Source organism: Prionailurus viverrinus, chromosome B3 (genome assembly GCF_022837055.1).
Source record: "Prionailurus viverrinus isolate Anna chromosome B3, UM_Priviv_1.0, whole genome shotgun sequence".
Classification (NCBI taxonomy): Eukaryota; Metazoa; Chordata; class Mammalia; order Carnivora; family Felidae; genus Prionailurus; species Prionailurus viverrinus.
The window spans coordinates 21111431-21123556 of NC_062566.1; the positions used below are offsets into that span (position 1 = coordinate 21111431).

General features: G+C 38.9%; 1 protein-coding gene across 1 annotated transcript in view; it reads right to left on the minus strand.

Annotated features, from left to right (window-relative positions):
- Window positions 1-616: 616 nt before the first annotated feature.
- Window positions 617-12126, minus strand: part of GABRB3 (gamma-aminobutyric acid type A receptor subunit beta3) — a 244740-nt gene continuing 233230 nt past the window's right edge. The window contains exons 8-9 of the mRNA XM_047864612.1: window positions 10117-10361; window positions 617-1049 (exon numbers count right to left, since the gene is read on the minus strand). Coding sequence (XP_047720568.1) covers window positions 708-1049; window positions 10117-10361 — 587 coding nt within the window. The 3' untranslated portion in view covers window positions 617-707. The remainder of the gene's footprint in view (window positions 1050-10116; window positions 10362-12126) is intronic.

Here is a 12126-nt window from a genome sequence, read left to right on the forward strand (position 1 = left end):
CATTCCTGATGGGTTTTCTAAAGATGGATGTTTCAGACATCAACGTGGGATCTATCTATATTTAAGACAACAGGTGAGCACACACCAGTGGCTCACCTCATCCACTAAACCGTTATAGAAAAAGTGTGCCTGATGAAAGCAAACCCCATCACCAAAAAAGCTGAAAAGACTTCGCTTAGTAAACAGAAACAATATGAAGTATGTGACTCATTTTAAACTAGCAATACCACTGAATGAATTTTTGAAGATTAACTAAGATTTTCTTTCTGATTTTCAAACTAAAACATCTAACTTATGATAATAAAACACATATTTTTGGATGATGTGTTTCACACCCTCATTCTCAAGGCATAATATTTAGACGATGCTTGTCCCTTTCAATTAAAAAAGAAAAAACTATGACTTTCTTTAATATGCATCCTGTGTTAAATTGTCCATAGCTGCAAAATGTATATATGTATGTGTATTTGTTTTACATACACATGGGTATTTATACCTGTGTGTATAAACATATACACATACATCCTCATATACACGTGTATTTTATATATATGCTGAGAAAGTTCACATATATATACAATTGCGTATGTATATATGTGTGTCTGCTTGTGTGTGTCTGTGTGTGTGTACAGGTATAAAAACTTGACAGGCAGAGTAATATTTCACTCAGTGTTAAATGAAGTCTTTGAAAAATCAAGTACAGTCACTCAGTTAACATAGTACAGCCAGTAAACTAAGTTGAAAAGAGAAAAAGTGAATGGAAACACGATCCTGGACCATCTGTCTATGGCATTCACATCGGTTAGATCAGGAATTTTAATTTTGAGCTGTGAAGACCTCCTCCGTAGATGGGTCTTCTTGTGCGGGATGCTTCTGTCCCCCATGTGTCGCCCATGCCCTTCCCTAGGCATGCTCTGTTTCCTGTACTGGATTCCTGAGTTGTCAAAGGGTCTTGCTGAATTCCTGGTATCACCGACACTGCCTGTGACCTCATTCATTTCATTGTGAACCACCAGTGATGTTAATAGAATATTTCCATGAGCATCCACCTAATTGAAGAAAGTGCACATCATTAGCTAGCATACCAGTGAATCTAATTTTCATATACAAACACAGTGCAGACTTATGCCATGCAATCACATCACGTACATTATGAGAAATTGCACATTTGTCAAACCCAACACTGTTTTTGTGGAAAGTGCCATTTTGGAGGCTTAACTACAGTTTAGAGATTTTATTTTCTCAAATTTAAAAATCCTCACTCTATGTGAGAAGGTTAAGTAAAGGGGGAATTTTTAAATTGAAATTTCACATTATGGATACAAGTCCTTAGTGAAGACAAAATTAGAGTAAAATTCCCTTTCAATATGTTATTTCAGGTATTTTAACTGTTTTTCACAGCTGGACACTGGATGTAAACTACACTCTCCCATTCTTTTTTAGAAATTACCTTGTCCCCTTTTATGATGGTACAAAACTATTTACATTACTGTGGAGAAACAATCAAATAGTCCTGTGATGAATGGACACTCCTGATGACTTTGATGGGTGTAGATACAGACTGCTACCTAGTATGATCTCTTTGCCCAATCCTGATCCTGACAGGAGGTTTCTTTTTTAAGGGCTGTATTTAAGACAGATGAAAGTCCCTCCCACATTGGAGACAAACTTTAAAATAACATTTTATTCTGTACTAAATACAGCTTCAGACCTTTCTTGATGATGTCAATGGTCTGTTTGTTTCTATGAAATTTTCATGGAACATGCCTAAGGCTAGGGGTTGCCAGTGGAGTCCTTTCTTTCTGAGTGTGACAATAATCCTTCTCTGAGTAGTGCCAAACCCTCTCAGGACCACATGGCCCATTCCACAGTCCCCTGGGTGTCACTGATCTCCAGCATGCCTGAGGTTTCACCAGCTATCTTCATTTCTTTGCCTGGAAGTCCATCTTCCTTGTCCTATCTTTGTCTGTGGAAAGCCTACCATTTCTTCTAGAGCTAGATTATGCATCTATAGCTTCTTCTATGAGGCTTTCACAAAGTTAGTCATTTTGTGGAGGAATAATTCATTGACATATTAATTTGCATGTTCCTCTCTTCTGAACACTCCTTAATCTCATTAAAGACATTATGCTAGATGTGAAGGAGGTGAGGTGGGGAGAGAAGACTCCCAATAAGAAGAGGCACTCAGTGTTAAATGAAGTCTGTGCTTGTGCAGACCTTTTAGCAGTACTGAGACCACAGGTGGGATGACCCCCGGACACCAAGGTAACCCAGACACAGGAAGGGCTGCAAACATCCAGGGGCCACTCAGGCTCTGGCACAAAGGTGCCAAAATAGACTCTGTGATACCTATCCCATGGTTTGGGAGTACCATTCAATTATGGCTAGGGAAGAAGAAGTGTGGTCATCAGGATACCACCCCTTACTCCCCAGACATGTGAATATATTACTTTACATGTAAAAGGGGCATTGCAAACATTATTTAAGGTTATGAAATTTACAATAGGAAGATTAGCCTGGATTATTTGGGGGGGGGGAAGGGCAATCTAATCACATGAGCCCCTAGAGTAGAGGATTTTGGGGGCACCTGGGTGACTCAGTCAGTTAAATATCAACTTCAGCTCAGGTCATGATCTTACAGTTCATGAATTCAAGCCCCATGTCGGGCTCTGTGCTGACAGCTCAGAGCCTGGAGCCTGCTTCTGATTCTGTGTCTCCCTCTCTTTCTGCCCTTCCCCTGCTCATGCTCTGTCTCTCTCTGTCTCTCAAAAATAAACACTAAAAAAAAATAAAAAGTAAAGGATTTTCTCCATCTGGAAACAGAAGGGAAAGAAGATGTAGCAGAAGGTGAGAGCAGAGGGATTTGCAGTGGGAGAAGAATGGGATTTGCTATTGATAGAGGGCACTGCAGTGAAAGCATAGGAAGAAATGGGGCAGCCTCTAGGAGCAAAGACTGGCCCCAGCTGACAGCCTCATTCCTACAACAACAAGAAACTATGATCAACAATGTGCATGAGTCTGGGGAGAGATCTACCCCCAGAATCTCGAGAAGAGAATATAGCCCCACAGACATCTTGATTTCAGCCTCCTGAGACTCTCAGCAGGGAACCCAGCTAAGCCCCACTGAATTTGTACTTCTAACCAACAGAACTGGGTGCTGTTTTAAGTGGCTATTTTTGTGGTAATTTGTTGGGGTAGCAATCAAAACTACTACAGTAAGGAAGAGGGAAGATTTCAGAAGAGAAATGCATTTGAGTTGGGCCTCCAAGAATGAGTAGATATTTTCCAGGCAAAAATCAGAAAAAAAAATCACAAGCAAAGGCTTGAAGCATGACTGAAATGTTTTGAGAAAGGCAAACTAGCTAAGTGGGACTGGAGTCTTGGTGAGAATTGGTCCTGGCACATGCTAAGATCATGGTTGACAGGACAATGGTCATTCTCATTGCTGTCATTACCATCTTCCTAATATAGTAAGGAAATATACCTGTTGATGAACAGGAATACACACTAGAGTCAAGCCATTAAGGGTTTCTGCAAGTCACATTAAGGAATTTCAACTTTACCTTCCAGGTAATAAAAAGTAACAGTGATTTCTAGGTGGAAAGATGACATATTTCTGAACTGCAACCCAAGCTTCAAGGTAAAAAGTAAAATACACATTTGAGAGGAGAGGGTAAGGAGATGGATCACTGTTGGAGTGCACCACACTCCTTTCTGTTTCCTTTAGAGCAGTCTCAAGGAGAAATTCCAAGAAGCTGTGAGTAATACTCTCCTCATGCCACTGAAACAAACCCCAGCACTCCCAACATATGCTGTGTCCACACAGCAGTGGTGCTCTGCCATCGTAACTCATTTCTTTAACTCTTCAGTTAAGAAAGTGAAAAAGGAGTGGAGAGAGAGTTGCCTGCCATCCTGTTCCCACCTGGCCTCTTGGCCCTTCTTGAGCTCCGTGCAAAAATGCTCATACTGCCCATGCGGGGTTTAGGGGGCAGCAGCAATGAGCACAAATTAGCCCAGGCTGCACTGTTTTCCTCAGTGATGCCTCTGAACTGAAGGGGGAGCAGTATCACAGTAGGGAGGGACCATGAAGATCCATGGTCTCCTTAGAATGGAAGACAGCTAGCCTGGGGGTGCTTGGAGATGCAAATGGACCACAGAAATACCAGAGCTACTGGGGAGAAGACCCTTCTAGACCCATTCTTGGGGGGAGGGACAGCACTGACAGAACATTAGAGTTCTGTGTTTTGTTGTTTTTTAATCTAATAGAGGGAAAAATTTGAATAAGGTTTGTATCTTGAAAGTACCAGGAATGTTAGACCTTTGTAGGAGTTTGGGATATGTGTTCTGTATCTGTTCTTGTTATCTTGCCCTGGAATGGTTAGCAGTAAAATCCTTACAAAAACAAAAACAAAAATCTGTTTGGCTATCTTCAGGATCAGTGAAGCCTCCAGTGGTTTGGGAGACAGTCTCTTATTGTAGGAAGAGAATGTGGTAGGCAAAGCCTAAGAGGCACATTAAGATGTGGCTGAAATAGGAGGGACAACAAAGGAAAGCCCAGTGGGTAGCAGCATGTCTTCTCTGCAAGTAGTCACACTCTCTCTAAGAAAGGGGTGATTTGAACCTGCTTAGAAAGCTATGGATAGCTAGATCCAAAGTCAGCAGAGAGGAAAGTGCATAGAGTTAGCTGAGCTGGGCTTTATACGAAGGTTTCAAAGAAGGGTTCTAGAAGAGGGAGCCCTTTTAGTAATCTTTATCTCTCTCTAGCACCTTCCATAGTGTTTTTTGCCACACAGGAGAGAACAGGATGATGAATGAACTGCCTGGCTCACTCAGGGTGTATTTTTCTAGAACGGGAGTCAGTCAGGGTGATTCTGGTTTTTTTTTTTTCAGTGTATTTTAATACTGAACTGAATAGGTGTGATATCCTACCAAATACCTGACTTTGAATTATGACAGAAAATATATTAAGTTATCACTTAAACAGATTTAACAAACTGAGATTATTTATCAGATTATCTCAATTAGAGTTTGTTTAACTACTCAACATTTTAAATACATCTTCTTACATGGTAAGCTGATGTATTTAAAATAAAATTTATCTAAAGGTGAGTCACAGAATAACCGAAGGTGGAATATGCTTCCCCTTTTTTAAAATATTTATGTGGAATTTATACTTTTCGATAATAATATATGATTTACTATATGTTAACTAGAATTTCAGAGGGCTGAAATTATTTTCCTAAAGGTAGGAAAACAGAAAACATTATTTAACTCTAAAAGATGTTCTCTCCATTTTACATAATATTTTAAATACAACAAAACTATGAGATAAAAAGCCCAGTGGTCTACTTAGGAAGGTGGATGCCTCACTGGAGACATGCACATGAAGAGTCCAGACTCTTGGGATCATTTATGCAAAGATCTACTCTATATTTGCTCTGTACCATGTCCTGTGCTAGTTGAGACACCCTAATAGGTGGACAAAAAATATTCTTACCCTTAAGGCGTCTACCAGGTGAGAGTCTCAAATAATCAACAAGCACATTTTTAAAGAATACTACATAATGAACTTTAAACACATTTTTAAATAAATGCCAACAATACAGTCTGTTTTTAGTTACAAAAAATGCCATATGAAAGGCTCCTTTTATCAAAATTTAGGAGATTATAAATAATGACTTTGTAGAATGAAATACCAAATAAAGACGAATATTTTCTTTTTTTTTTAATTTTTTTTTCAACGTTTATTTATTTTTGGGACAGAGAGAGACAGAGCATGAACAGGGGAGGGGCAGAGAGAGAGGGGGACACAAAATCGGAAACAGGCTCCAGGCTCTGAGCCATCAGCCCAGAGCCCGACGCAGGGCTCGAACTCCCGGACCGCGAGATCGTGACCTGGCTGAAGTCGGACGCTTAACCGACTGCGCCACCCAGGCGCCCCAAGACGAATATTTTCTTAAAGGAAGGGAGGGGAGTATTTTGTGACATGATAATTCTAATGAGTGTTGATGGTTCTAATAACACAGCTTCACCTGGCTTTAAAAAGATACATTTATGAAACATCTCTTCTCCTCACATTAGAAAAGTGAAAAAACACACCACAGCAGCAGAACCAAATTAATGACAAATATCACCCATTTATGAACACATATTCCATTGAGCATTTACTATGTCTGAGCCATGGTGTGAATATTTTGGTAGATGCAAAGAAGCAAATGCTGTTTAGTAGAGAAGACATGGTGGCCACATGAAATGTGACATGCCATTTCACAACTACAGAGCATGTGCCATGGAAGTTGGGAGAACAGGGACAAAACCAACTTCTAGAAGAGGGGAGTGACAGAGGCAGGATGGAAACAAGTAGTAGAAAAAAATCAGGGACAATGTCAGGGAGAAGAGTCAGTCATGAAGGAGGGAAAGATGTGAAGAAGAAAGGGATTCTGGAAGAGGGAATCCAAGGCAAAGAGATAATAATGTGCAGAGTGATTTTGGAAGGCACCCAGCGAGAGTGGAGAAAACACAAGAAATAAGGTCAACTGAATGTTGAGCTGATTTTTCATGATTTCATGATGAATTTATATGAATTGATATCCTGTCTTTTCAAGTCCCTTGTGACTAGTCCTGTGCATTTGTGAAAGGACTTCATGGGGTAAGAGATCTAAGCCTGTGCCCTTGACTCTAGTGAAGGAAATCTACCTTGGAGGAAGCCAAATCCAATATCATCAATAATTTACAAAATTAGAGTGCTCTTGAGTGCTTTGAAGAATTATGGCTAACTTGCAGCTGTTTCAAGACACAGCTCATATGAGGTAGGTCTCAAGAATCAATACTATTTTTCATTATTTCTCTTTCAGAGTGGGTGAACACTTGTCACAGAAACAATAATGTTGAAAGTAACTTGAACATATACTGAATAATAAGAGCTTAGTGTAAATTAGTTTGGATGTTTTCGACTTATAGTTTTATATTTGCATAATTTATATTTAAAGTAAACCAACGTGTAGAACATTTCCAACAAAATTACTAGAAGATTTTTTTTCTAAAGGAATTAAAGTGTTATTAAAATGTGTTACATCTTGGAAACCAAGCATTTAAAACAAATAGGTCCCAAAAAGATGTTAATCTTTTTCTATCATCTAAAATTTAAATCTCAAAACAGATGTAAGTTGTTGTGAGTGAAACACAAGACTAAAATGTCCTGTCTAGAATGACAGATGATGACTTGCATTTTTTTAAAGCATTTCATGAATACTCCATATTTTGAAGAGTTTGTCTGGTATATAAGATAATTAGAATCATTGATTTCAACATAGTTTTTCTTCCTGTTTATAACCTTGACAGGGACAAATATTCAAAGGTGAAAAACATCTCATGCAGAATATATCACAGAGGGATTTTCATTTTTTTCTAGAATCTGTCACCAAATTGGCATATTATTGATATTCATTCTTTACCTTCATGCTTCTATATAAGTAAAATACTGTAATTTTAGAAAAATAAAAAAAGTATTTGTCATTTGAGGAAAGAAATCTTGCTCTGTAGTAAGAGGAATGATGTCAAGTCTACAGCTTTGATAACTTGGCAGGAATTCAGGCTTTCTGCCACTTCATGAAATTCAAATACCAATTGGTCAACTTGCAAAATATCCAAGGCTAGTAACCATAATACATACATCACAACCAAAGACTAACTCTTGAGTATAGAAACAATTCAGGAAAGAAAGGAGGCTAAGCATAAATAAATTAAGGTCACAATTTACATTGCACCACTGATCTGAGGAGAAACTAAGTGAATACATGAACATTTTGAGCATTCATGAATCAACCACTAAGTTAAAATAGTGTACAACCACTGAATATAAGGAAAATCTACTCATGGTTTATATTAAGGACAAAAACACCATCATCCCAAGGATAGTCACTGATGGCACAGATCCCTCCTTGGGGGCCTACAGAATTCCTAAGTGTACTTCCCTGATATCCCTTACAAGACAGAATGACAATGCCAGTGCAAGTTCCTGTGGTCAGCCCAGTGTCCTCTTTCAGTCCAAGGAAAGGTACAGCCTTTGGACCCTTAGGGTTCCCATTTATAACACAGAGGGGGTTCCCTGGGCTGTTGATGGCCACATTAGCAAGCAATCCTGAGAGATACTACTGAAAGTGAATAAATGAATAACTATAATTACAAATAACTCTTGAAAGTGTTGGCCAGTACATAGAGCTATTTCTGCTTTGCATGAAGTTTATGATTCTTTTCTCACTTTCCCTTAAGTTATCCACATCACATGATATAAGCTTTTTGGGATATTCACTTCCATCTAAATATTATCACTAAATTCTTAGGTTTTGTCAGCAAGAATTTTTAATGCTTGCCTTTAAGGACATGAAATATGCATTTAAAACTAGTACCCATGCATTTGTATGCCAACTTCAAACCTTAACAGCTGATCTACAATCACAGATTTTTAAAAATATGAACATGTAAAGATTTTAAAAAAGCTGCTGGGAAAACAAATTTTTAGAAAAACAATAAAAATGGTCTTATGAATAAAACAAAATTTTCCTCTGCATCTGATTTATATCATCATATCCAATATACAATATTTTTTACATTCTGCTATTTTTCTCTGTGGATGTTAGAGGTATTTTTGTTTTAAATTTTAAGCTTCACACTCAAAAAGGTATTTCTGCAGCACAACAATTTGACGTGTTGGTTTGTTCTAAACCATCTCATTTAGAAGAAAGAAACAAATTTATAATCTGTTTAAATTATGAGGGAATTTGGAAAACAGCATTGCATGTGTATGTGTGTCTGTATATCTGTGTGATGGAAACAATAATGATGTGATGAATCCCAGTTTCCTTGGAAACAGCATGACCAAAGCATATTGTGTATTCATAGTAAGATGCAGATTTATTTAGAAACATAACAGTGTGATACTAAGTATATTTTCCAGTAAGAAGTTCAGGATAATTTTGCTTATGGAAGCCTGAGTTTTTTCACAGATCCTGGGTTTCTCTGACCAACCCTATTTATGTTTTGCTGAAATGACGGGAGCCATTTACATTCATTTAACTGCCTCTATTCATTCATAAATGTTTGTGAACCTATTCTGGGCCTCCAGTGAGCTATGGACACAGGAAATACTCCAAAGAGCTGCTGTATTCCTCTGAGAAACTGACCCATTATGCACTAAGAACCTGTAAAAAGCAAGGAAACACCACAGACTTGAGAAATGACTAAGTTCAGCAAGAAGAATTAAATAATAAAGAAATGCAGAAGCAAGCCCAGCATGTAAGCAAGGAGAAATATATTTTTGAGAACTTGATGGGATGCAAGAGGTAGAAAGATAAAAACAAAAATTATATAGAAATGATAATGTACTTTCTTTAAAGTACTGTTTATAATTGCAATGACATACTGTTTTTATTAAAAAATAAACTGAAATGACATGTAATTACAAAGTTACTTTGTAACTGGAAGGATGTAAACACTGAGCTGAGCTGGAGGGGGTGGACATTATTTATGATCTTTCTTGGAGTGTACTGCCCAAGGCTTCCTAAAGCAATGTGCCCTCCTTGGCTACTGCTATCTGGGTTTGCCAGGCTCTGGCTTTTGTGAACACACTGACAGGGGAGGACCAGTGCAGATGGAGGAGAGCCCTTGGGAAGAGCATGGCTCCTACCTTACACTAAGGACCTTGAACTAGGATCTAAGCCAGACAGAGATGACAGAGGGGCCTGCCCACACTGTAAAAGAACAGTGGCATGGTGGATAATCAAATTTGTAATTTTATCACTAAAAGAATAAGGCAGCAGTTAGGAAAAATGCTATTGCCTGTCAGGTTCAGGCTACCACTCCACATGGTATTCACATGTTCTGTTCTTTTTGCAGAGAACTAGAAGCTTATGGCTTCTCTAGCTTCTTTACTAATTTTGGTTTTATATAAAACTCAGTGACTTGCAGGAGGCAACATTTCAGGTCATAAACAACAAGCCACACAATTCCTATTTAAGGGTCATATAAGTAACTGTAGTTAGACAGATGAGTGGTAGGGGGCAAGGTGGGTCTGTGATAGGCATGATTGGTGAGTGGTCAAGCTGGTAGAGGGCCTACCTGGTTGCTTTCACTCTTGGAACGGTCATTCTTCGCCTTGGCTGTCTTTTCTGCAAGCTTCTTCTGCCTTTGAGGGCCTCTTCCAAAGAAAATGTAGTTGACAAAGGCATACTCCAGAAGGGCCAGAAACACAAAGACAAAGCAGCCCATGAGGTACATGTCAATGGCTTTGACGTAGGGGATTTTGGGCAATGTCTCCCGGAGGTGTGTGTTGATGGTTGTCATTGTCAGCACGGTAGTGATCCCTACAAAAGAAACAGAAGTGTGAGAGGCTGCAAATTTGCTGCTCCATTCCTGACTTTTCACTTTTGTATTTTCTCAAACAGCTTGAAATAGTTGGAGATATTAGCTTGAATATTATTGGGCAATCAGCAAAAGAGCATGAAACATGTCATGTGGGCAGCAGGTCAGGTCAAGAAGCTGACACCTCTATTCCCTCGCAGGGCACTACCACATGGTACTTGGCCCATAGATAGAGGGAATTCAGAGTATACAGAGAGTTGTGTAGACAGCAAAGGATAATGTGCTTTTTATGAAAGATGGGAAAAAAAATGAAAATGAAACCAGAAATTAACATAGAATTCTCAGTGTCTGAATGAGCTTTCAAGAAGAATGAATCTATGACGAATCAAGGACGAGGGTCATCTATGGCCATTAGTGAAGTCTCAGGGGCCTACCTGTCAGAAGAAAACAATTCTTACTATAATGCTTTTTAAAAAGGGGGGATGGGGCAATGATTTTCAAAACTGTTAATGAACATGATCCAGTCCTGAGCTCAAAAAGAAAGGAATATTTCAAGGAAGCTCCTGACGGCAGATTAGCTCACAGTATTTTCCTCCTTAACTAAGAGTCTATATAAGCTTCTCAGAACATTCTTGGTGAAATCAATGTATAATGATTGTATTCAAAGTGTTGAATCTTGCCATACTCTGGAGCAAGACAGATCCTCATCACTCCTTTTTTATGTCATTATGTTGACTTCTCTACATAGTAGTGTGTGAATGATCTCAGTTTTTGCCCAACAGAGCCAAGTCCAGTCTCCAAAAACATATAAGGACCATATTTTGCAATTCTTCCATAGCAATGGACATGTTTTTCTCTACAAAGAGTTCATATGGATAATTTGAAGCCGTAGAGAGGAGGGGACATGTCAGTTAGTGACAAAACCAGAGTTTGTTGAACACAGTGAAGCCACACATCCAAGAAAGATATGGATTGCTTGTTTCTTAGTGGGACAGTAACTATTACAGCTGACTTGCTCTCTCTTACAATACTAAGAAGTCTCAAGGAAGAAAGATATCTCCAAAGAGTGCTCTTATCTACCTATTTAACTGGTGCCACTGAATGAGATATCCCCTGTGTCTTCTAGGACCCAATGGAAACACTTCTTCCTCATTGCTATGTCATGCCTTCCCTCAAAAAGGAGACTTTTGAAAGTAAAGCTTTAGCCATGGTCCTTCAGCCACAGTAACTTGAAAAAAAGATGTCACTGAGGCCAGGGGACAGTGCAGGCCAGAGAGGTAAGTGTTGCTAAGATACACGGCAGAGCCCAGACCACCTCTACATATGATTCTGCCCAAAGGCATCTGAGTCTGCAGATCCTCACCCAACTCTCCAGTGTAGGGTTTGTATTTGTTAAGAACCTTAGTTTGATGCCCTCTAGATTTCCATCCTATTGTTGGAGGTAGGCATCCTCATCCTGTGTATCCCACACAGAGAACCTCCTGACCACAGATCTCCTCTTGCTCAGGACCATCTGGAAAGCAGGGAATAAAGCCTGGTCTTCTGTCACTAGCATGTGCTTTCCTTCCACCCATCTCTAAACTGCTATTAAAAGTAGAGGAGGGAATTGAGGCACTGAAAACTATTTTTATATATAACTGCAAATCATGATAGCTTATGTAATACATGGAAATTGAATATGTCAGAATATTTTAAGATTACCCTTTAAAGTACCATCATGTGTACCTAGGGACTTTTAAAATTTGAAAATGGCAATGGAATGATTAC